Source organism: Callionymus lyra, chromosome 5, assembly GCF_982586985.1.
Source record: "Callionymus lyra chromosome 5, fCalLyr1.hap1.1, whole genome shotgun sequence".
NCBI classification, from domain to species: domain Eukaryota; kingdom Metazoa; phylum Chordata; class Actinopteri; order Syngnathiformes; family Callionymidae; genus Callionymus; species Callionymus lyra.
Window position 1 is genome coordinate 12,264,181 of NC_141822.1, and position 25,559 is coordinate 12,289,739.

The following is a 25,559-nucleotide window of genomic DNA, read 5'->3' on the forward strand; positions in this document are numbered from 1 at the left end:
TCAGCACTCGTCTCGCAGCAAGAAGGTTCAGGTTCACTCGCTAGAAAACAATCTGATTTCATTTTTTTCTTCCGTTTCTTTAACCCAAGATGGCGACTCTTAACTCCTGAATTAAAGCTTGACGTAGAAGTTTTTTGATGGACATAAAGATCGTGGACAGTTTGAGGGAGACAAGGGTTTATTCCAGGTATGAATCGACTTCTACAACGAACCAGTCTTGTGGACGTCCAGACGTTTGGACCCTCGGTGGTCTGACATCAGGAGGAGGGGTGATGGGGGGGTCGAGGGGGGCTTAGACACACGAGGTAAGAAGTGAAAAACCATCTACATGTTTGAGTTCTAGTAGGATTCTCAAGAGTTCCTCAGCCAGTTGAGGAAGGTTAGCCGCGGCCGGTCGGCTCCAGCTGACTGAAGGACGTGATGAGGCTGTAGCTCGTTCGCTCTTCGTCCGTCAACTCCAGGTTTCCGGGTCGGACCACGAGCACCACGTTGACGCCGGCGTCTTCGGCTGCTTTGGCCTCTGGAAAAATAGACGTGCACGTGAGGGAACTTTGTCTTTTTGTTTCTGACGATACGATTCGTTTCTGATACAGGGGCAACGATACGATATCTAGTAATACTGTAGTAACGAGGATATATTTGTAGTATTGTCGAGTACTTGACTCTGGTGTTGCAGTATTTACAGACCACATGACTCTTGATGAAGTAACTGTTTTGAAACCAAAATATGTCCAAAAATCAGCTTTAAAAGCTGCTGAAATTACTGTATCCTCTCGTCCTCAGTCATTGCTGGAATTTTTCTGGCATTGACACAGGATTGTGAAATTTAAACTCCGCCACTGAAAGGTTAACACAGAAACATACATGCTAACACTAGCGAGTGTAAGAAGAACAAAGTTAGCTCAAAACTCCTCGACTGTCACTCAACTCACCTCGAGTGACGTCGGTCAAGAAGGTGATTTCTTCTGGTCGGCATCCGATCCTCTCTGCGATACGTTCGTAGCTCTTCCCGTCGACCTTTGCCCCCATAGTGGTGTCAAAGTGACCGTCGAACAGCTGGAGAGGAAGAGAAGATGTTCTGTCGTGGGTCGAGATCTGCTCCATCACCAGCAGGGGGAGCCACTGAGCAGACTCACGTCCAACACGTCTCCTTCCACAGAGTGACCGAACAGCAGCTTCTGCGCCTCCACGCTTCCGGACGAGTAGATGAAGACCTTCAGGCCCAGATCTCTCCACCTCCTGATGCACGGAGTCACGTCCTGGTAGACCCTGGAGATGCACGAGAGCTTCTCATCAACGTCGCAAACAAACAACTTTTATTTCACCACAGTTCACAGAAAAATATTAGACTCTTCTGTCAGGACCTCAACATGTCTTCACGCAAGAAGAGAAGCAGGGAAAAGTGACAGAACGTGTAGCGAGGGAGAAGAAGAAAAAGAAAAAGAAGAGTCCACTTACTCGCCTTTGATTCTCCCCGACGAGTACGCCGACCTCCACATGTGACCCTGCAGCTGCTTGAGCGCCGTGGACTTCCTGTCGGCCGCCATCTGCCACAGAACGTTCTCCACCACCTCCCTGATGGCCTTCTCCTCATCCGTGTGCACCGTCTGGTCTATGATGTGGACCGGACAGGCCCGGTTCTGCCTCATGTCCTCCTCCATCTGCGACGCCCACACGTCAAGACGTTCCTCACGTACATATACCCAATATATTCACTCACCTGTTTCTTCAAGAGGTGCACGTCCTGCTTGCACTCGTCCTCCTCCCAGTGGTTCGACAGATGGTCCTCCAGATGTTCCTGGATGTACGGGAATAAAATGTCCTGCAAAAAGATTGTTATGGTTTTAGCCATCAAGTCTCTGGAAGTCCTTTCATTTCAGACTGACTTAAAAGCTGCAGAGACATGAGGTCACATGACCAGTGAGCGATCAAAACATAAACAAGTCCTGGATTTGATCAGAAATGGCTTCTTGTTGTTCGATTTCTGGGGAAAAAAATATTTTTTTGGTTTATTGTCCGCTTCATAATCTTTCTAATGTATTCACTCAGTTAAACTGAGCAACAATTAAAAGTAAACAACGTTAATTCAAAAATAATATGAGGAAAAATAAGAAGCGTTTCCTTCCAAAAAAACACATTACATACAAAAATGCAACTGAAATGATTTGCAAAAGTGTGTTTGTTATCGGGATGTGAGTTTAAACTCCGGCGATAAAAGAGAGAAAGAAAGAGAGAAAGGGAGGATGGATGGAAGAGTGACAGCTGAACCAAGCTAGCTGCTCGCTCGCCGGTGCTAGCTTGTGTCAACCGCAGCTTCTCTAAGCCACACTTCCTGTCCTAAGAAGATCTTACCTTCACGAAGGTGATGGGTGTGGTCGTGCCTTCGATGTCCAGCAGGAGAACTGTGGTGCTGGCGGGGATGGAAACGGTGGCCATTATTCCTGCGGCTGTTGAAGCTAAAAACTAGCTTCGGTTGAACGAGCGGCTGCTTCGAGATCGACGTGAGCTACGAATGAGTTTTTACCACTAAAAATAAATCTCCCGGAGAGTCCAAGTGTGTGGACGTTAGCTGTTGTTGCGGGTTTTAACTACATTTAACCGACAGTCGGAGTGAGATTTATGAAGGCTGAGGTGAGAACACATGTTCGTCTGCTGATGTGAGAACTCCGGTCCGGCAGGGGGCGACACCGAGCACACGACTGTCAAAGGGTTGGGTGCTTCTCTTCCTCCTGCTCCCGGTTTACCTCATGGTTTCAAGTGTTTTAAATATTGATGATCAGGTCGAGAATTCTTTCTTCTGAGGACACTCTCATCATCTCCATCTTGTTTAACTAGTTCACTTCTTCCCTTCGTTCATTTCAGTCCATCTTTCCACTTTTCACCAAAATATTCCTTTTCCTCTCGTCCTATTTTCTTATAGATCACCTCATCATCAGCAAACATCATAGATCATGGAAGCTCCTTTGTCAGCTCTTACACCGTGTGACAAATGGTGTCAACATGCAATAAATTAAAATAAAATAAGTGACATCAACATAAAATTATATATAAATAACACATTAAAAAAATATATGTATCAATACATATCAACATTTCACCATTTATAATGTGTACAGTTACTTTTTAAGTAAACGCTGCCAGTCAGTTTAATGTTTGTTTTTATTGCATTGCATAAAGTTTCAAGTGAATTATTTTTATTTAAATGTGGAAAATCAGTGACGTCATCACATGTCGTCAGACCAGGAAGTGACAAAACAAATAGATACTAAAATAATCTGGTTGAAAAAGATTGTTTTAATCGTGTTGTTCATATAAATCTGTGTGTTGTAGAAAGTGCCCTCAAAAGTTTTGTTCATAAAAAAAGGTTTTAAAAAGTTTTCAGCGTGTGATGTCATCATGTAGGAAGTGCCAGCACTAACATTAGTACTTACACCTCTCTGGACGAAGTCGTACCTGCTTTCATTTGTTTTGAAACCAAAATATGTCCAAACATCAGCTTTAAAAGCTGCTGGAGGCGACTGTATCCTCTTGTCCTCAGTCATCGCCGGGATCTCACAGTATTCATTGTTCCTTTAGCTGTGAAGGACGTAACGACTGCTGCCATCTATTGTCAGGAAGTTTAATTGAAACACAAAAAATGAACAAACACTGAATATTTGGTGTTATTTGTAGTTATTTTATTTTATTCACACTTCATTGCAATATAAACCATGAAATAACGATGATGAAAATAAAATATGATTTGAAAGCAAAAAAAAAATAGCTAGAATACTGTTATTGATACGTTATCAGGGGGAAAAAATTGTATCTGTGTATTGATATTTTCTCACTTCCCAAAAAAGAAGACAGTGTTTAACATCGATTTCCTTTTATTTTTTGGCCCTCGAAAAAAAACCATTGGAAATTCAGAGTTGCAAATCTAAGTAGGAGAATCTTACTACTCCAGTTCACAAACAAAGATGGCTGCCCTCGGTCTGTTAATTAAGTATACACTTTTGTACTAGTTGATGTCTTACTAAAATTTGGATGTGTGTGTACTCACTTCACATGGTCCCAGCCTGCCAGGAGCACTTGACAGTCCAGTCCATGACTTTTCAAAAGTAACATTTCTATCCTCTCTATACAACAAATTAGCATTTTTAAAAGCTCCTAAATAAAAGTTTGGTTTCATCTCGAAGCAAAAGATGATGCGTTGGCCGGGAATCGAACCCGGGTCAACTGCTTGGAAGGCAGCTATGCTCACCACTATACCACCAACGCTTCGGCAGCAGGGCTCTCATTCCTGCCTATTGACTGTGACACACACCCGCCTGTGGGAGGCAGTGTTGCGTCGATCCATTTTTACCGCTTGACGTCTGGAGAGGACGGCGTACGCAGCCAGGGAACGAAAAACCACGCAATGACACCGAAACAGCGGAATAATATATTTTAAATTCTATCCTTTTTCATTTAATGGTCCCCTTTAAGAGCCAGATTGACGCCACCCTTACAACGCGGAGCTTCATACGTAGATATTATCAGCGTCACTAGCGTTAGCCGACTTAGCTTAGCTTCCGAGCCGAGTCCCGGGCTTTTTATTTGATTTTTTTTTTCTGGACGATCTAACAACATGTCGGACGATTATGAATTCTGCGAAGACACCAACATAATGAGGATGGAGGAGGACGGGGAGGCCAACTGCGACGAGCCGATGTCAGGGGACTGCGGCCCGGCGGGGGGAGAGGCCGAGGGGTCGCGGATCGACGCCAGCAAGAACGAGGAGGATGAAGGGTAACAGTGGCGCCGCGTCCCCGCCGACCAGCTCGCGCTTCTGCCGCCGATGTTGTGCCTCCGAACCGAACCGTAGCCGATAAGAGTTTCCTCGTCACGGGGAAGAAGTCTCAACAGTTGACGAACCGAGCTGATAGTTTTTTTTTAAGACAAGGGTCAGAAAAAGTGCTGTTGACGTATGGTTTGTTTATCTCGCGCGGCTCTCACGTGTCAGCAGCTCCGGCATCCGGCAGAGACCCGGAGTAGATGCTCAACTTTACTGTACTTCATAGCAAACTCTCGCTGTCAGGGAAAGAGGGAAGAGAAGTTTGACAAACAGGGCTGACAGTTGCCATAGATTAGAACAACATTGGCCTAAGAGTGAAGAGTTTAAAACAAAATACTCAATTCTTATTGCCATGTTGTGAGAAAAGTCTTTCTCTGGAGCCTTAAGTTTGTGTGTATCTGTAACTGTAACTTTTTCTACTGCTTTGATTGAAGTTTAGAAGTTTTGAGAAGTTTTTTATAATATTTTCTCTTCCATTTTGTGTGTCAGACAACTGCTGAAATCCTCTTTTAACACACTTTGATCCCTCAAATTGAATTGAAAAAAGTTTTGCTCATAGTAAGTAAGTAAGTAAGTAATTTTTATTTGTATAGCGCTTTTCCAGACCAGGGTCACAAAGCGCTTAAACAATCAAAACAATATTCAATAAAGTATATACTTTAAAGATCAAGATAAAACTGATAACACAACAGGAGTTCCAGAAAATCAAGGAAAAGCCTGAACAAATAGGTCTGCACCAAGACTTGCAACACTTGAATAGAAAACATTTACGGTTAAGGGCCCTCCAGAGACCCCCGCTGAGACATCAGCACTAGAAAATGAATGTAACTTTCTCTCTCTCTCGTGGATGTTTCCTGCTGTCAGAGATCTCATGTCAACACAACCTGTTGACGTGAAGTAAACATGGCTACCTGTTGAAGCTACATTTGTTCAACTGTAGTCTCCTCTCTGGTCTCCTCTGTAGCCAGTAAAAGGCTCCGTGGAGCTGAGCTGAACCCAGGGCCACAAAGGTTGACACCTGACCTCTAGATTTTTTGACACCAGAGCACCTCAGGGATGGAAAGTCCCCAAAGGTCTTGAGTGTCACTTGGAGCCACATTATACACTGGGCTGTAATGCCAAAAATAAGAAATAAATTAGAAATACTTTGGACAAAGTTAAGGCGGTAAAAACGAGACATTTTGCAATTCAGGTTGTTAAACTTTATTTATATGCATTTTATTTCAATTTAAATCTTAAAATAATGACAGACATAGCACAGGTATATGGTAGGGCGGAAGGGAGTTACAATTATTTCAATAAATACTCACAAAAAACAGTTGAAAATGTTTAAAAATGCAAAGTCCTGAAACGACTTTTATGAATAATCAGTTTGATACTTTTACACTGACTTATTAGGGGACACATAAATACAGACGAAGGGCCACAATTGGCCCCTTTGAACTTGAACTCTCCCGTGCTTCTATGGAGTCGCCATACGGTGGCCCCTCAGCACTGAATGAACTCGCAGGAAGAAGATGTACTTTTGTACTTTTTGAATACATCTCATTGTCGTCCTTCATAGACTAGTATTGGTTAGCTTATTGGGGAGTAACTAGAAAGTTGCTGGTTAAAATCCCAGTAAGGTTTCCATCGTAGATCCATAGAGTCCTCACTATGGATTAATGACTTGTCATTCTAAGTAAAGTTTATTGGTCTCTTGCTTTAAGGTGCTTCACTAACATCCTGTCCATAGTTTCTCTGACCGGAGATCTTCACTGAACTTTTCTTCTCCTCCTCCTCACAGGAAGATGTTTGTGGGCGGGCTCAGCTGGGACACAACCAAGAAAGACCTGAAGGACCACTTCGCCAAGTTCGGAGAGGTCGTAGACTGCACCTTGAAGCTGGACCCGGTCACGGGGCGCTCGCGGGGGTTCGGCTTTGTCCTCTTCAAAGACCCTCAGAGCGTTGAAAAGGTAAACGGTTGGATGGTGTAGAGATCTGTGTGTGTTTATGGCCTTTCAGAGTCAACTTTTGACTGTCAAGTTGATCAGGGAAGGAAACCTTCGTCTCGGGAAGTTTCCTTTATTGAAACCACAAATGTTGATTCAACCGTTTTATTGCTACTGTGGATCTAGTGTTCATGTAACATCACTTTTTCTCAACAGTTACTAACTACAACTAACTAAAATAAACATGTCTTGTGTATTGTTTTTGATTGTTAAAGCGCTTTGTGACCCTGGTCTAGAAAGGCGCTTTACAAATAACCTTTACTTACTTACCTGAAAAAAATTTCTGTCTCACAAGTTATTTGAATTCATTCTTTCGTTTTTGGAAGCCATTGAAATATTAAAGACCATCTACGTAATTTTGAAAAAGACGTCTGGCTCCCCCTAGTATGGGATCAGTGTAACTACGATGTTGTAAATACTTTGTTTTGGCGTTGCTATTTTACTGTTTAAACCTTTGTTTACAAAATATAATGTAGTTTTTGCTTTGATTAAAATATTAAATTCATTCATTCAACTGATTGAGTGATTAAAAACTTTAATATTTAATATTTTATTATAGAATTACGATTAAAAAAACAGAGATTTTCTGAATTTAGTTTAAGAAACTACATTTTTACTGCATCAAACATTTATATGAAAACATGTACAAACTTATGGAATTTAAAGAACTTGTGTCCGTTCTGTGTCGTCCGGGTCTGACTACGAACACATTGTTACTGGTTGACATGTCGGGTTGGCAGGGAAAACTGTGTTTTCTACAGATTTTACGTAAGGTGTGTTTTATTGTTTATTCTCATCAACAACAGGATGTAAAAGACACGTGTTAAGTTTCTGATGGTGTTTCCTGAAGATGTAAAAACAACAACAAACAAGATGGTTTATTGATGTTTACTAATCAAAATTAAACTGAAGCGTTAACAAGCAAATGTCTGATCATGATCAGTACAGGATGAATCGTTACATTACCAGGGAGAAGAAGAAGAAAACAGTGGATGATCATGGATGAGTTGAAAGACAGAGAGAGGGAGGACACAGAAGATAGGATTAGATGAGGAGGATGTTCATAGTTGAAGAGAATGTTTGTCTGTGGATCCAATATAGTGGTTTGTCGGGGGAGAGTTTGACAAGTGGTTCATCATCAAAGAGCTAGAGATGGATAGTTGTAGGACGGAGGAGTGTGATGGAGAGGTGGAGCTGCAGTGGAAACTGGTGAACTACCTGGAGTGAGTTGCCTTTTAAGAACAAAAAAAAGAAAGAACCTTCTAGGCAGCTGAGATACTTGATTTCAATCCAGTCTATTATGGGATGTTGGCCAAGACGGAACTGGAACAGAAAAGTCAAAGGAATGTGACGTCATCATCAGTAGGGTGTGTAATGGCACTAGTTTGACGATACAGAAGTATACGATAAGATGTGTTGCCAAACTGTAGGAACAACAACTCTATACAAAGTCGTAACTGATTTAATTTTTTTTTAATCCACAATATCTCCAACCATCAGCTTTAAAAGCAGCTGGAGTCGACTGTATCCTCTCATCCTCGGTCATCTCAGGGAGGACGTAATTACTGCTGCCGTCTAATGGACGAAAGTTTAATTACAACACAAATATGAACCCAAGAAGAAAAAAAGTGTTTCTAAATATCTATACAGTGATGTTAAATATCAATATGTTACTCTGAAAAACTTTTTTATTCAAAAAGTTGCAATATTTAAGTGTGTATATATTTTCTTAAACCACTAATCGTCAGGCTCTTGATGTACGACGCTGCCTCAGGGTGGATAGCCTCAGATCCTAGGGTGTAGTAGGGATGGGTGACGGGTGAGCAGGGATTGAACTCATGTTCTTATCACCCTCACGCAGGTCGGCGCACAGAAGGAACATAAACTCAACGGCAAGGTCATAGATCCAAAGAAGGCCAAGGCCATGAAGACCAAGGAGCCCGTAAAGAAGATCTTTGTCGGCGGTTTGTCTCCTGACACGCCGGAAGAGAAGGTCAGAGAGTACTTCAGTGCCTTCGGAGAGGTAGGCAGACCATCGACACGCCCTCAACGAGTCACACAGATGTGTCAAGAGTGTCTTCTGGACGCACCAGGTGGAGTCCATCGAGCTCCCCATGGAGAGCAAAACCAACAAGAGACGAGGCTTCTGCTTCATAACGTTTAAAGACGGTGAACCGGTCAACACCATCATGGAGAAGAAGTACCACAACATCGGGCTCAGCAAGGTAAACGCACACACACGCTTCTCGTCGTTCCGACTCCGGTGTGACGACGATCCTGTTTTTCCTCCCAGTGCGAAGTGAAAGTGGCCATGTCCAAAGAGCAGTACCAGCAGCAGCAGTACTGGGGGGGGCGAGGAGGGTTCTCACCGCGGTCCCGAGGACGAGGAATGGGTGAGTCCGCTGGTCCATGTTGTCAATGTTAGATAATAATAATAATAATAATAATAATAATCCAGTCATAAAAGATCCAGTCACTCTGTCTGTTGAGGGGTGACTCGCGTTAGCGTTGATCAGTTGAGGAAGTGATGCTAGCTAACGGGGTAACCTGGAAAAGTTTAAAACGGCTTTTCTCTTTTTTCTTAAAAGTCACTTTTCTTTTATTTGATTAACTTTCAGGAATATACGGTTTAATTAACGGGAAAATGTGTTTATAATAGTACAGCCAAACTTGGTTAAACACACATTTGTTAGGTTTCCGGATGAAGCTAATGCTAATTTAGCCTCTAATAGTAACTTGAAATTGTACTTTCAAAAGCTCAAAACTAGAAAATAGGATACAAAATGAGTTCTTTACCTCAAAATACACATTTGTTAGATTTAAACAAACTTTTTGACATTTATTAAATAAATGATGGATGTTTATAATCGCTTTCTGCCTGTTGATATCTAGCATGAGCTAATAAACCTAGCATACTGTTTTCACCTTAATATATCTGGAAAATAAACACCTGAAGCTCAAAGTAATCTTGCAGACTCTGTTCTTGAGAAAATTAAATCTGTTTACACCTGTTTACACCTGTGAGCCCGGCTTACGTCCGGCACGAGTTGTTGCGACCCCGGTGTGACCCGCACGACTCTGTCTCTGCAGGTCCTAGTCAAAACTGGAACCAGGGTTACGGGAACTACTGGAATCAAGGCAATTATGGCTACGGTAACCACGGATACGGAGGATATGGTGGCTATGATTACTCTGGTTACAACAACTATTATGGATATGGTGACGACAGTAGTAAGTAACTCTGTGTGACGTTTGCGTCGCTGCTTTTCCACCACATGAAGCCACGCCCCCGTCTGATGTCGCCAACACCTCACATCACTTCCTCTGTAAACCCACTCAATAAATCGTGTCAATGATCACATGACCTCCTGGCCTCTTATTACAAGTAGAGTACGTCGAGTATTCATTCGGCACGTCTGTGTTGAACCTGGTGCACGGAACAAATTACTCCGTTAGAAGGCCACAGAGGCTCGTCGGAAGCGCTAGCCAGGCGTCGCCGGCGACCGCGGGTTCAGTTTTGAACTGACCCGCGAAGCCGGTTCTGACCTGATGAGCTGGTCTAGACGTGCCAGTCCAGGTTCTCCTTCGAGCAGACCCACAGAGAGACGGACCACGTATCAGTGGACCTGTGTGGAGGGACTGCATGATGAGCGACACGATCAAACCAGCCTGATCGTCGGCCATGTTTCCCTTTAAAAACGCTGACTATTATTAACCGGTTGTTAAACTGCTGGTTGACATCATCACTGTCCCTCAGGTTCAAGTGAGATCATGTTCGACCCGACGTCCGTCAACCGATGTTGAAATCTGATTTAATATTTAGTCTGTTTTGTATTCTGACATTGTTTTCATAGAGTCACTTTGTCATTTTTCTCTGAGACATTTTCACAAGTAGTTTTAAATTTTGTATTTGAAATAAAGGAATAATATACAGATGTTTACTATAGACGTTTCAATTAATAATCATGATTAATAGTTTTAATTCACATTTTAATTAAAACCATCATCAATAATAATGATAACAATTCCTGTTTTAAAAACAATAATTAGAATATTGATCAAAATAATCCGAAATAATAATCTTGATCATTTATATTCATTTGTTTAGTTAATGCTTGGTAGATTCTAAATGATTCATCTTTTTTTTTCAATTTATTATTATATTTTAAGTCTTGTTTTTCACTTCAAAAACTGTTATCAAAATAATCCGAAATAATAATCCTGATAATGATATTCATTTGTTTAGTTAATGCTTGGTAGATTCTAAATTATTCATAATTTTTCTTTCAATTTATTATTATATTTCACTTAAAAAACTGTGATCAAAATAATCCGAGTCAATAATCCTGATGGAAATACTGTGATGAGTAATGGTTCTCAGTATGTTACTTCAAACAGTGGTGATGTTTGACCATGTCTTCGTGCAGCTCCGTCACTAGTGTGCAGTTGTCCAGCGGTGCTTGTAGGCAGTTGCCAGTTCGATTCCTCTAGAACATGAGGCTCACACAACCTTAGTCAGGGTACATCACAGGAGGACTTAGAGGGGGGGAGGGGAGGCTGTGGTCAGTGAGGACTTGTTGGAGATTTTGTCTGTTTGTAAAGTTGATTGACACATCAACTCAGAGACACAGTTGACAGACTGTAGTTAGAAGGTGGGAGACAGAGAATGTGTGTGTTCAGTGTGTGTGTGTGTGTGTCGACAGGCAGCATGTAGAGGTTGTCTGGAAGTCAGAGAAGGTTATGACCGAGCGTCTCTCTCGAGGGTGACGTCAGTCTCGATCACCGCTGACTAACTCACACCTTCATCACAGAGTTCCCTCTCCCAGCCACTCCAACCCTGACTGACGGATCTGAGACGCTCTCTTGCCACAGTGGAGATGTTCCCCTTCCAGTTAGTCCTGGATTTCCCCCCCGTGGTTCCCCCCTTCAGCTGGACGTGCCCTGAGACCAGGTGACAGAATTCCTCAGCTTGACTCCGAGTCTCAGTCGGATGACTGAGCGCTGACTGTGGTCTAAGCTAGAGTACGCCAGCACTGACATAGTCTAGCCCCCTGCTGGCGTATCCTGGTACTTCCACCTTCACAATCTGCTTTTTTGATGTTCTGATTGGATGTTTGTTCGTCTTTGTGTGTTTGTTACCGCTTCATACATTTTTGTTGACAACACATGTTCCTGATGTGCAAACACAACACCAAAATGACAACACAACTAACTTAATAATTAATGAAGTAATTACTTCTAAAACGAATTACCCAACATAGATTAATAATGACAATGATGTATAAACCTAACAACTACACACAACAAAAGAGTGACAAACCACTGCACTAAACATCCACTAGACAGAACTACAAATCACTAGACACAACCTTGAATCTCTGATCACAATTACAAAGCCTGAATAAATGTAGAAAACTACAAATCAACAAACACAATTCCGACGTCAACTAAAAACCACTAAACACAACTACAAATAACTGAACTTAACCAATAAACCCTCACTACCAATTACTAAACAAAAATACAACCCCCCAAATATGACACAAATCACTAAACACAACTAAATACCCCTAAATTCAACTACAGATAAATGAACAAAAATACAAATCACCAAACACAATTCGAACCTCAACTAAAAAGCACTAAATGCAACTACAAATAAATAAACACAAATACAACCTCAACTACAAAACACTATTAACAAAAAAAACAAAGGACTAACACTACTACACACCACTAAACACAACTAAAAATAAATAAACACAATTACAAATCACCAAATAACTAAACACAACTACTTATAACTTACTTATAACACAGTTAATATTTCAGCACAGATAATAACAACCATGTAAATGAAATCAGAAAAAAATTGAAGTCTTCTAAAACATGGACACAGTACCAGAACAAGGCAGCGAAACAGACTGAGCAGCCGATCAGACTGAACAGGCGAATCGACGAACACGAAAGTGAAACTTCGGTTCGTCCTCCAACAGCGAACCTCTGCCGCTGTGAGTGACTTGTGACAAAAAGCTACGCCGATTCCGTCAGTTTTTAAACATCCGTGTGTTGGAAAAGCAGCTCAGTTGTTGTTGGTTCCTCTTCTTGTTGTCCATGACTTAACCCTGCGTCACTCTCGCAGATCCCCCCGTGGGCTACGGGAAGTCGCCCCGGCGCGGTGGCCACGCCAACAGCTACAAGCCATACTGAGCGCGCTCCGCTTTCCCCCGCTGGAACCAGGTAAAACCCGACCGGAGCCCCGGAGCTCAGACTTGTGAAGTAGCTAAACTTGATTTGTGTAAAGATGTTCTTTCTCTAGCACCCTCACGTGCTTTTCTGTAGTGCTAACGTAACAGCCGGCCTTCTGCTGCCCTGCTTTGTTTTGTAAACTGTAGTTAACAGGTAAAGCTACTGCCAGTTAGAGGATGTGCAAGGAAACAGAAACGGAAGTGTGTTGTCTCCTAACTCTGACATACCTTGTTTGTACCTGCCAGCGGAGCTTCCTTGCAGGACATCAGCTGACTCCCAGATACTCTCAGGGCCGCTCAATGCGGACCGGGTACGAGAAGCATACGCTCTCGAATGCTGCCATTTGGTATGGTCTTACAACATCCTGTCTCAGCATTTCTAAACTTAACAGTACGGGACACCGTCCAGCTTTGTCGTTTCTGCTTTTGTCTTTTAAATTCTTTTCTTGTGTAAAAAAAGTAACGTAAAGAGATTTTAAACGTAAGTGTAATGTCATTTCTTACAGGCCCTTGCTCCCCCACATGTAATGATTTGTTAACGCTTCTCGAAGGAAACCGCAGCGTCTGTGGAGCGATATTTACTCATTGTTTGTCCCTCTATTCAGCTCTGGTAGTCCATGAGCTCAGCGCTGCAGTGTTGGGGGGACAAAGAGCAAATTCTGTGGACATGTCTTCTGTTGTTGTGACGTTTCGATGATGGGGAAAGACTCGTCTTTTCCTTTTATTACCTTTTCTCTGACCCAGGGCTGCGCCGCGTCCCGGACGTGAAGTCACTGAGTACGAAGTGTTAACAGTTGTTACGACGACAATGCAGCTTGTCTGAGTCTTCTGCTGCGTATGTGCGTGAATACATGGTCGATTACTCAATATATCTGCTTTAAATAAACATTAAATCAGGCCAGTTTGAGATCAGACTTCAGATTGTTCGCTAAAGTTACAATCATAAACACACTACTTTGTCCAAACAGACAAGTTTTTTATTGCATGAGAAAACTAACTGGAAAAACTTACCGTTATTGCGTATTGGTTAATCTATGCTTATTTCCATAGCAACATCCCAAGAGTAAGAAACACATGAAGAACATGTTAAGGGATACACTGTCCACACACCTGTTAAATTGCCTTGAAGTTTTTTCTTTGGCACTTTTATTGAACTAGCTAGCTGCTCATGGACTCCTCGTAGCATCAGCTAGCTAGCATGGTAAAGTAGGATGAACATACGTCCTAGGTCTGGTTAAGTGTCTTTCTGGGAATTCAGAAAATGTGGTTAACTAAGCTGGAGGCACATAAGTAAAAGCCCAACCAGAAATCCCCAACAACTCGCTTCGTAATAGCACTTATGCTAGGTTATGGTTTAGCCAAAACATTAACTGTACAACTATGTCACGCCGCATGTAACAAGAGACCATGCTTTAGATTCAAGTGCAATGCTACGATCTTCTACACCGAGCTACGTTGTCACATGCCTGTCCCGGAAAAAACATTGAAGAAGAGAAAGTTTCCTGAATGAAGCTAGTGCGCAATACTGCAAGCTAGCAACATTTTAGTCTAACTAACCTTTATCCAATTCATTATGTGTCACTGATTTTGTTTCATTTAACGTATTATATATATATATATACAACAATAGCTTTAGTTGTCAGTTTTTTTAGTGGCCTAGCGCATGCTCAATGACCCCAAAATGTAAAAAATTGTTGCGTCTTCTTTTTCCCAACTTGCCTTTCATTTTTTTCAACCATCCAGACAAACATTATTGCTTTTTTAACCGTTCACACAAAAATCCAATCTGCATATCCGTTCATCTGCTAATATTAGCACATTACGATTTAGCATTCTAGCTTGGTTGCGGTTTAGAAAGAAACCTTTACTGGACTGAACTCAATTTGAAGCTAATAATTCACGGTTTGAGTAGAATCCGCGCGACTACACTGTTGGAAATATTTTCAACATGGATTAATCTTGTCTCAAAACTGCAAATGAAATTAGCGGTTAGCAGGTTAAAGAAGGACTACGATCTTCTTGTCTTCGTCGATCGCCGTTTTCCTTGCCGGTCCGAATGCGAACACGGACACACAAGTGCTGCTTTGCTAGCGGAGGCCGCGGCGCAGCCCTGCTCTTCATCTTTGTTCTAAGTTGAAGTAAAAACCAGAAGAATCAACAGACATTTGCATGGAGTGTTATTTTTGCTTTAATTTAACATGTAAATGTTTTAATCATAATTGATTTCACTTCAGGATTTCAATCTTAAGGATTTTTTCTAATTTAACTTGATATCTAGTTTTATTTTTGAAGACCCGAGCGGTTGCTGGTGCGAGGCTGATGTATTTCTGTTTCCACAGGCGTCGCCGTGACAACGGGCAGCTGCCGGACCACCGATGATGACCCCCCCCCCTCCATTTTTCCCCCGACATTATCCCTCCTTCAGTATTTGTTGGATTTGGAGAGTATGATGTTTTTGGGCATTTATTTAGCGACACCTTAGACGCCGCCCCGACCCCCCCCGTGTGTGTGTGTGTGTGTGTGTGTGTGTGTGTGTGTGTGTTCGAACACGTCGTTTGTGAACGCCTTTGTTTATTTAGCGAGTATTTACATTCATGTGCTAGAGAATAAACACATGTATCATTAGTGGATATAAACATATACACAATAAAGTAACAATTGATTTGAATATTCCTTTTTCTCACAAGTCAATGGAGTGTTTACGGCTCGTTCGTGCTACACACGCTAGCTTATAGTTGCAAACGAAAATCATTCAATAAAAATAAAAAACTGAACAGGTGAGCAAGACCACTCTCACAAAAATCGCTTAAGGTCGTCTGTACTATAATTTTCCTGATCCATTTTAGACTCGGACTAATCCATGAACACTTGGTGATGACCAAATAAACAAGACCCTTATACAGAATACTTTAAACTACTTCCCTGTAAAGACGGAGATTGTTCCAATGAATTTTGGTCTCTATTAATCACTTCTCTTTTTCAATTTAGTTAAATTTTGATATTCCTATGAAATACCACCACTATTTCAGAGGCCCACCCTAGACCTTGGGCTTGGGAATACCTCAGTAAATATGTAGACAGATCCCAGTATCAGCAGATCTTGGATAAATTCTGTTCGTCTTTTTTCTTTGCCGATACCCAGTTCTCGAGGGACAAAAAGAAGTCACAACTGGAAGAATAAAGTCTAGAAACCTCATAAAATACCTTCTTAAGGCAACAAAAGTTTCCTAGCATAGTTGGGACAGATAGCTAGCTGCACAAGTGTCCCTTTTTGGACCTTTGAGTAGTTAGCATTTACAAATTTATGGACGTCTGAATGGCTGTTCGGGAATTAGATCTCAATTTAGATAAACAGATGGATCAATGGCAGGTTGATCAAGATTTGCGAAGCTGCTCAGCACTTTAAACCAAAAAAAGCTAACATGCTAACATTCAAGACTCCTGCTGTAATTCCGTCCCTGGGTTGAGAGCTGCGATGAAACTGCAGGTTTTTGTCAAAATATGCACGATAAAGTGATTAAAATCAAAGAGGGTTCTGTCAGCGCCCCGATTCTTCGTCACGATTGAAGAGTTCATATGACGTTGGTGGCGGCGAGGATGATGAGGATCAGGATGATGGTGACGACCACTCCGATCAGAATCATCATTTTGATGTTTTTCCACCAGTACTTCCTTGCCACGCGCGTCGACGTTCTCTGGAAGGAGTCGGCCTGCCAAGGAGGTAAAAATGTTCGAGGTGAGTTCAACGCAGTTGTGAGGAAATCTGAGGCCAGAATTGACACATTTTCATCACAGTCGCAGTCAAAAAAAAATTTTAGGTCTCATGGTGTCTTGACTTCTGTTCTTAACCCTTGTGTCGTCTGGGTCAAGGTGAATGACCTCCCTGGCTTCCATAAATACATATGTAGAGGTGGAGTTCATTCACCTTGACCCAGAGACAACACAAGGGATACCACAAACACATTTGTTTTCCGGGCCTCCGGTAACACAAGCGTTAAAACAACAAGTTCCATTTTCACAGTCGGTAACTTATGGCACCATATAAATCTCACCGTCGCCTGCAGGTCGTCCGTTTTGTCGATCAACTCGTTCAGTCGGTCGCCTCGATCAAGGACCTTGTTGATGTTGTCCGACAGGATGACCTTGACCTCGTTGACCTGACCCTGGACCTGGTCCAGTTTTGCCGGCCCGGCCCCGGTCGAGGTGGTGGAAGAGGCTCCGTAGTTGAGGTTGTCCTGGGAACAAGTGATGGTTGGTTTCCAGCAACAAAATTACTTCCTGACATCTTTCAAGTAGGCCAATCTCAAGGGGGTATAAAGTTATTGGAAAGTTAAAATGGTGGCTAGGGGAGTCAGAATTGTACCCTTTTCTAATGTGGTAGTATGAAAAAGAGTTTCTCTGGAGCATCAATATTTTTTGGTGGCTCTGATTGGTTAACTCCAGGTAAATAATCTTAAATCACACTCAAAATATAATGATTTTGCACGATTATTATAAAATGAATAAACTGGTTGATATTAAACCAGAAACTGTAGAATATTTACAAACAATTAACATCAGTAAATATCCCAAAACGAAAGAAAGTTTGTCCAAAAATATTTTCATGAAGAAGTTCATATTCAGGTTTTAAATAAAAACACTTGTACAAGTCATGTTTATGAAGTTATGTATATGAACTACAGTGAGACGTTTAAATAATTTATTATTAACAAATTGAATGTAAATATCAACCACCACAACCAAATAAATGTACACGAAACATCATCAAAATACTTCCTGAAATGACGTATTGTTAAAAAAATTCTAATGAAGTAAAGAAGTGTTAGAATGTTATAATCCTGTCAACTCCTGGTTCCGGGGCCTCAAACACTTCCGTCCTGTAAAGTTGTTCACGCTGAACTTCGACCTCACAGAAACACTCGAAAGACTAATCTCATTTCACAGTCAAGACATTAACAAATTCAGACGCATTAGGAAGGATCAGACGTGAAGACCGGATCACATGACCTACCATGTCGGGCGCTGGGGTTCACGTCCAGATCTGAGCTCCGGCCGTCCCTCCACAGAGTCTCAAACCTCAGCTGAAGGTTCGGCCTCGTCTCTGTGAATGATTGACGAGTCCTCGACTCGATCGGAGTCTCAGCGAGCAGCAGCGAAGCACCACTTCCTGTTTCCTGGAACGGCAAACCTCACGAAGGAGCAACAAGCACCACAGCGAGTCAGCTGATGCAGATGAGGGCCGATGTGCCAGGGTCAAAGGTCGCACTGATATGTGAGCCTCGTTAAAGTGAAGTCACGATGCCGTCTCGCTTCCTGTCTTTGTTTTGCCTCAACATAAGTTTCTGTCCATTCAGCTTTCAAAAGGAGGAAGTTGTGAGTTATTCGTTGACGGTGACGGGGAAACCAGGGCCGGCCCCCCTGTTAGGTGAACCAAACTGGAGCCATGAAGCCACTGGGGGGTGCCAAACCTGGAAACCAAAAATGCACTCATTTTCTACTCACCCCCATGTTGTCTTCGTCTTCATCTTCGTACAAAAAGATACTTAAAAACATCCAAATACTTCCATACTGCTTGAAGCCCGACAAGAAGAATTGTTCCAGAAAATAAATAAATGAACAAGTCTATATTTTAAGATTGTTTTAGTGGATATCATGCGCACTTGCAATGTCTTTGAATGAGGAAAGACTTCAGGCAGCAGCTGAGAGACTGAGGACTTCCGCTACAGTACAATATGGACGTTACAGAAGAGCAGTATTGAGGTATTTGGAAGGTTTTTTTTGACAAAGATGAAGACAACTGAGCTCCAGTCGCTACATTAAAATGAACAAACATTTTTGGCTATAACTCCAAAAAGGAACAGGTTTCTGTAAATAATCCCAACTCTTAGTCGACATGAGGGTGAGTAGAAAATGAGTGAAATTCGAATTTTGGCTGAATATCACACTTTAATCTATTTCTCCAAAGAAGTTATTTTATCAGAGGTTTTACCCTGGCTAACCTGGATCCATCGGATTTCTCAAGATCCCTTTGCGATTATTTAATAGGGAAAACATTTTTGAATCACTTTACTGTTAATATTAAAATAAGTTTGGACAAATGCCACAGAGTCTGTTGATCAGACAGGTCAGGACTAGTCGGACAATGTTTGAGATGAAGGTTCTCACATTAATTTTGCTGTGTTCGCAAAGAACACAAAAGTTGTCAAATATCGCCTTGTTTAGCAGCAGCTCAGTCTATCTGCTCATATGCCTGAAGGTTTATTAGTATTTTATTAAAGGAAAGTGTTTATTTTGTGTGCATGATTTAAACACGTCATTCATGAGCGTTGGTCACTGTTATTGTATCATAGGATGCGAAAGTGAATAGAGTAAAAAATATATATATAATTATATATTATATAAAATATATAATTACTAGGCTCCTGAGCACATCATAAGCCGTGTGTGTTTAATAGTTAATAATTTAACACTTCAACTTGTTTACCGGAGCATGTGATCTCGCAAAGCATTATGGGCTGCGGTCTTTAGTTTACACCTGGGACAGGTGATGAGACTGAGAGACTAAAGTAAAGTAAAGAAAGAGTCTAGTCTGATTAAAACTTTTTTTCTTTCCTTAATCTCTCTTATTTGACCTCCATAGTCTTTTATTCTCTCCATGTCCTCCTTCAAAAAGTCCATAAAGTAAAGTTTAAAGGGGTTTTATTATTAGTTTACCATCTATACTCGCTCCTATAGCGCCCTCAAGAGCCCGTCTGCTGAACAGCAGCACCGGAAATCGGGCAGATTTTGGGGTCACATGACAAAAAAGTGGAATCTGAAAAATGAAAACAAATTCCTGGACCGTGTTGGGAACTTTTTTGCAGGAGTCTGTGGGAACAACGGAGCCGCTTCGACACCGGAGCTTCTTTATCGTCGCTGTTCCGCCAGAACCTCCTCCCCCCTCCGCCGTGAAGCCTGGTTGATCATTCATCTTCAGATCCACGATCCAGGAGGAGTTTTTTCCTGCAGATCTTGACCCTAAACGTCGATCTCACTCGCAGCGAGGAGCCGAAGATGAACCCCAGAGGAGGAGGCCGCGGGCGGAAGACTTTCCTCTTCACCTCGGAGTCTGTGGGTGAAGGACACTCAGGTGACTTTTCTCTGGTCCTCAGGGACGTTAGTGGACCTGACCTGGTCCAGACATGTGCTTCAGGGGCCACTCATGCATGCACTTTGTTCCACAGGATGTCCTGTGTTCTCTGAGATGTTCACGCGTGAGAGATCACAAGTTAGACAAGAGTGAAAGTTGCATTTCTACTTTAAAAATAAGTATCATAATGAATAAATGCATGAGAAAAAACATGATAAATCATGTGCGCGTTATCTTCTCTGTATGTTACACCAAAAGTGATGCACATCTAAAACAAAAACGCAAAAATAAATGTGTAAAAACAATTTATTTACCTTTTTTTTCCATTTAAATATGTTTATGTTCACCTCGTAAAAACATATGACGTGTAAACTAAATAGTTAAGCTATGTACTGTTACTTATGTATTCCTTTCATGTACATTTTGAAAAACATAGTATTGTAGTAACATGTGTTAAAAATTATATTTTACATTAAAAATACAGTCTTCAAATATAAAAAAGTCTTTAATCATTTATTTTAATTTAAATGAGATTGAATAATTGTTCATATTCTTTTTTTAAATATCACAAGCAATGCAAAATACAAATATTAAAGCATTCATTAAAAAGAAGGATTTCCATCAACTTTAAACAATTGAAAGAAAAACACACAAAATGAGAACGAAAAAAAACAAAAACTGTTTTAAGAACCTTTGAACAAGTTATATTATGAATAAAAATACTAATAAATGAAAAATGTTTACTGTAATTTTAGCACCAACAGACGTTTCAAAAAGGTTTCTGCATGATCCCTTTTACGATAGAACAGAATATATTGGTTTGAAGGGCGAGTAAGATTAATGGGTAAATGGGTGAAATAGGATTTCGGCCCAAATGTTCACGTCAACATGGAGACGTATAAAGATGCCGGTGATCGAGAATGAGAGTTTAATGATTAGCGGCTAATGTTAGCTCACTTATCAGTGTCCAAACTCATAAACGACACAAAAGTAATATCCATTACTTCCTCAAGAAGTCTTAATCTGGGTCACGCTCTGGACCTCGGCTCCTCACTATCAAAACACTCCCTGTCGTCTACTAACCCTGAGCTCTACTCTGAAGCTCTACTGGATGACTTTGCTCAAGGAGACGTCATGAACAATCTCTCTTTGTGTCTGCAGATAAAATGTGTGATCAGATCAGCGACGCTGTCCTGGATGCATACCTGAGCCAAGACCCCGACTCCAAGGTGGCCTGTGGTGAGCAGCGAGTGCACAAGGACACACTGCCGTGTGTCAAAGTGTGTTTTAAGGAATTAAAAAAGTTAAATCAAGGATTGTGATCGACAACAGGATCCCATTTGATATGAAATATCCATAGTCATAAACATGTTCATTAATTCTGTTATTTAACAACTGATTGGTGCTAAACTATATGGTATTTGAAAATAAAATTTAAGTAATTATAGTTAAATGATATTTTATATTTGCCCTGTAGTTCAACAAAGTAAATTTGTTTCTTTCAGTGATTTCACAAACAGATTTATTAGAGCCCTTGAAGGAGCCAAGATCTCATTATATTATATATTTTATTTTGATAATTTTTTTATGAAAAAAATGCTGTATTTGCTGTGGCTAATTGGGAAAAAAAACAATTTCTACCTAGTTCTACCAGTTCTACCTAACCTAACCTATTCTCGCTAGCTTAGCGAGTCGCTAACACTGCGTATCTCTGTATATGTTGAGGATTAGAATTCCAAGTCATGTCTCCTGCTCACTATAAAAAACAAAAAATACTGCTACATTAATTAATTAAAAAATGCAATTTAATTTTAAAACAAAGAGAAATCTCGATGGTTTTATAAGTATCAATCACTTCAAATCCTTGACCTCAGCAGGAAAACACAAAACCATGAATCCTTTATAAATGCTTGACAGAGTGCGTGGCCAAGACCGGGATGATCCTTCTGGTGGGAGAAGTGACGTCGAAGGCGGTGGTGGATCTTCAGTCGGTGGTCAGGAACACGGTGAAGAGGATCGGCTATGATGACTCGTCCAAAGGTGAAGCACGACGTTCCCTTTCGTTTTCCTTCTCCAACTGAGGACATTGTGAACCTTCAGGTTTCGACTACAAGACGTGCAACGTCCTCGTGGCTCTGGAGCCGCAGGCGGAGGAAATCTCCGACTGTGTGTTTGAAGGACGGGACCAGGAGGACATCGGAGCTGGAGATCAGGTGACCCCATACACATCAAACAACACAATGTGGTGTTATTTTTGTGATTAAAATCTTGACTCGGAAAGAAAATATGTCAAGATATTTTGAAAAGAAAACCTCACAACATCTCAAAATTCAATAAAAAGTCAATTAAAAATAGACTGTTCATGTAAAATCAGAAAACAAATGGGTCTTTAGTTTGTAGACTCTTCACAGATATGGGCCTTAATAACTAAAAGCGACTTCACTAAATGTTACTCCGGGAATAAGTCAGAGAGGACACCTGAGACCTGGAGCTTCAGAGACTGGAGTCATGCAGTTAAGAGAGTTGTAAACCAGTAAGAAAAAGGGAAATAAAATCATATAAAGCGATTTAGAATTGATTTATTCGATTAGTAAAGCAAGAGATTACTTGTTCTGCACTAAAGTTATCTTCTGACCGTGGTTCTAAGAATGTGTGCTCTGCCCTCTACAGGCTGTCGCTATCGGTTTCCTCGGGAGGTCCTGTAACCAATAGCGACAGACTGTAGAGGGCACCTCTTGCATGAAGTACAACTGTTGTTTGAAATGAGAAAAAATAAAGTACATTGTTAAGCCATTTTCATTCATCAAGATCATCAGATTCCAATTGAAATAAATCAATTCAGAACCTTGTGCATTTGATTAAGGAAACCCACCATGATACCCAGCCATAGTAACAAAACATATCTTTGTTCGACAAGTTGTTGGCACATTTATTTTAGAATGTATGTAGAAGCTAGCTTCATAGATCTCACCGCTTGCGTATGAATTTTGAAGAAAAAGCCATGGTGGTCCAGGTCTTCCTTATCAAGAGGTGACAACATGGTGAAGGGTTTTTGTCTTTCAGGGTCTGATGTTCGGGTACGCCTCCGACGAGACGGACGAGTGCATGCCGCTCACCATCCTCCTGGCTCACAAGCTCAACTTCAGGATGAAGGAGCTGTCGAGCTCTGGCGAGTGTCCCTGGATCCTGCCGGACTCCAAGTCCCAGGTGAGCGACCGAGACTTTGCTTCCTGTTGATAAACGAACCACTGGGGAGCACAGAGATTGGCGGATCCAGTCCTGCTTGGATATTTGCCTCTATTAGGTGTTTCTGCCCACAAGCTTCCTCCCACAGTCCAAAACATGAACATCTCCTTTGAACCTGACAAAAACACGTAAAAACGTATGCCATAAACGTCTGATGTCAGGATTGTAGCGTAGACTAGATGAAATGTAAAAGTTTCCTGTTGGGATGAGGATCAGCACCTCTAAAGATTTGAGATAGAAGCTTCTTGTTGTTAAGGTCTCGACTGTTTTATGTTTGCTAAATTCAAATACTCTCATTTGGCTCATCAAGGCTGAACACAAGAGCCTTCTGGGGGGGGCAGGGTCTTCAGTCAGGTGGACTTGTTTAAGGGTGCTCTTAACTCTAAAGGTGACGGTGGAGTACCGGGACGACGCCGGCGCCATGCAGCCTCTGAGGGTCCACACGGTGGTGATCTCCGTTCAGCACAGCCCCAACATCAGCCTGGACGACATCCGGCGTAGCCTGATGGAGAAGGTGGTGAAGGTGGTGATCCCAGACAAGTACTTGGACGAAAAGACCATCTTCCACCTGCTGCCCAGCGGCAAATTCCTGATGGGGGGTCCACAGGTCAGAACTACCAACCCTTCCTCTGTGAGGCTCTAGTAGTGACCGTGTTGCTGCAGGGCGACGCCGGACTCACCGGGCGGAAGATCATCGTGGACACGTATGGAGGATGGGGTGGACACGGCGGCGGTGCCTTCTCTGGGAAGGACTACTCCAAAGTGGACCGATCCGGTGCCTACGCTGCTCGTTGGGTGGCCAAGTCTTTGGTCAAGGCCGGACTGTGTCGAAGAGCTTTGGTTCAGGTCTGGAACTTAAATGTTTATTACAGATAATACACACATGTAGACACCTTCACATCATGAGAGACGCTACGAAGAGAAGCTGATGCTCTGATGCCTGGTCCTTCTCCAGATCTCCTACGCCATCGGTGTGAGTCGCCCGCTCTCCATCTCTGTGTTCCACTTCGGGACGTCCAGCCGGGACGAGGACGAGCTTCTGCAGATCGTGGAGAAGAACTTCGACCTGCGGCCCGGTGTCATCGTCAAGTGAGGATCACTGTTGCTGTTGTCCCCTGAGTCAGCGTAACTCTGTGGTTCCTTCTTCAGAGAGCTTGGTTTGAAGCAACCCATCTACGAGAAGACGGCCTGCTACGGACACTTCGGCAGAGAAGACTTCCCCTGGGAAAAACCCAAGACCCTCTTTTTTTAACACGCCCCCGCAAGTCCACTAGGTTGTGCTGCGACATCCATTGGTGGGTGAGGTCAGAGTCGTGTGAAGGTCGACTCCTCCCCTCCATGTCTTCAAACAATAAAGGTTTTGTTTGTCTATGACTTGTCTTGTGATGATGTGACAGATTAAGTTCTTTCACAGAACAGATTGACGAACACGGATTTCCGTGTTTTCCTTTTCACTCACTCATCTCCACCTTTCACTTCCTCATCTTCCCTTCTCTTCATTTGACTTCCTTATCACCCCTTTTTCATCTTCGCTTTTCAATTCCTTGTCGGGGATATGCTCCCGGCCATCGGAATGAGAACAGAGAATGTGTTAGAATAACAAACCGAGTCAGAATCCAGATTTACCACCAGCAAGGAGTGGAGGCGCTTCTCGCGGCCCGTCCCAAACCACTGATGTTCCTCTCTCCTTGCTGGCTTTTTATTCGAAAACTCAGAGGATGACACACTTGAATACAAACAGTTTGTTCATTTGTTGCTGGATACAGCCAGCACGGGCAGACCAAGGCCGGACTGTGTCGAAGAGCTTTGGTTCAGGTCTGGAACTTTAAATGTTCATTAAAGATAATAAACACATGTAGAAACCGTCACATCACGAGAGACGCTACGAAGAGAAGCTGACGCTCTGTCTGATGACTGGTCCTTCTCCACATCTCCTACGCCATCGGTGTGAGTCGCCCGCTCTCCATCTCTGTGTTCCACTTCGGGACGTCAAGCCGGGACGAGGACGAGCTTCTGGGGTTTATGTTTGCTGAATTCAAAGACTCTCATTTGGCTCATCAAGGCTGAACACAAGGGTCTTCTGGGGGGGGCAGGGTCCTCATCTTCCCTTCTCTTCATTTGACTTCCTC

The 25,559-nt window shown here is 42.1% G+C and overlaps 4 protein-coding genes and 1 non-coding gene across 5 annotated transcripts; 2 read left to right on the plus strand and 3 right to left on the minus strand.

Annotated features, from left to right (window-relative positions):
- Window positions 1-160: 160 nt before the first annotated feature.
- enoph1 (enolase-phosphatase 1) lies at window positions 161-2,664 on the minus strand. Its single transcript, XM_087792462.1, has 6 exons — window positions 2,353-2,664; window positions 1,721-1,822; window positions 1,459-1,661; window positions 1,137-1,269; window positions 933-1,056; window positions 161-520 (listed from the first exon to the last, which is right to left on the minus strand). The coding sequence occupies exons 1-6, from the start codon at window positions 2,434-2,436 to the stop codon at window positions 381-383; spliced, it is 786 nt and encodes a 261-aa protein (XP_087648588.1). The 5' UTR covers window positions 2,437-2,664; the 3' UTR covers window positions 161-380.
- A 1,524-nt stretch (window positions 2,665-4,188) lies between these two features.
- On the minus strand, window positions 4,189-4,260 carry trnag-ucc (transfer RNA glycine (anticodon UCC)). The gene has a single exon. It is a non-coding gene; the product is annotated as a tRNA-Gly (tRNA).
- Window positions 4,261-4,345: 85 nt separating this feature from the next.
- Window positions 4,346-15,383, plus strand: LOC148079415 (heterogeneous nuclear ribonucleoprotein D0-like). The gene is made up of 7 exons (XM_087790966.1): window positions 4,346-4,770; window positions 6,603-6,771; window positions 8,669-8,830; window positions 8,901-9,032; window positions 9,101-9,200; window positions 9,898-10,038; window positions 12,950-15,383. Exons 1-7 carry the CDS (start codon window positions 4,610-4,612, stop codon window positions 13,015-13,017), a joined length of 933 nt encoding a protein of 310 aa, XP_087647092.1. The 5' UTR covers window positions 4,346-4,609; the 3' UTR covers window positions 13,018-15,383.
- A 119-nt stretch (window positions 15,384-15,502) lies between these two features.
- LOC148079416 (vesicle-associated membrane protein 8) lies at window positions 15,503-18,383 on the minus strand. Its single transcript, XM_087790967.1, has 3 exons — window positions 18,067-18,383; window positions 17,108-17,290; window positions 15,503-16,765 (listed from the first exon to the last, which is right to left on the minus strand). The coding sequence occupies exons 1-3, from the start codon at window positions 18,067-18,069 to the stop codon at window positions 16,628-16,630; spliced, it is 324 nt and encodes a 107-aa protein (XP_087647093.1). The 5' UTR covers window positions 18,070-18,383; the 3' UTR covers window positions 15,503-16,627.
- Window positions 18,384-19,930: 1,547 nt separating this feature from the next.
- Window positions 19,931-24,733, plus strand: mat2al (methionine adenosyltransferase II, alpha-like). The gene is made up of 9 exons (XM_087792463.1): window positions 19,931-20,184; window positions 21,346-21,423; window positions 22,102-22,224; window positions 22,285-22,397; window positions 23,248-23,391; window positions 23,819-24,037; window positions 24,094-24,276; window positions 24,386-24,519; window positions 24,580-24,733. The coding sequence occupies exons 1-9, from the start codon at window positions 20,109-20,111 to the stop codon at window positions 24,680-24,682; spliced, it is 1,173 nt and encodes a 390-aa protein (XP_087648589.1). The 5' UTR covers window positions 19,931-20,108; the 3' UTR covers window positions 24,683-24,733.
- The last annotated feature ends 826 nt before the right edge of the window (window positions 24,734-25,559 follow it).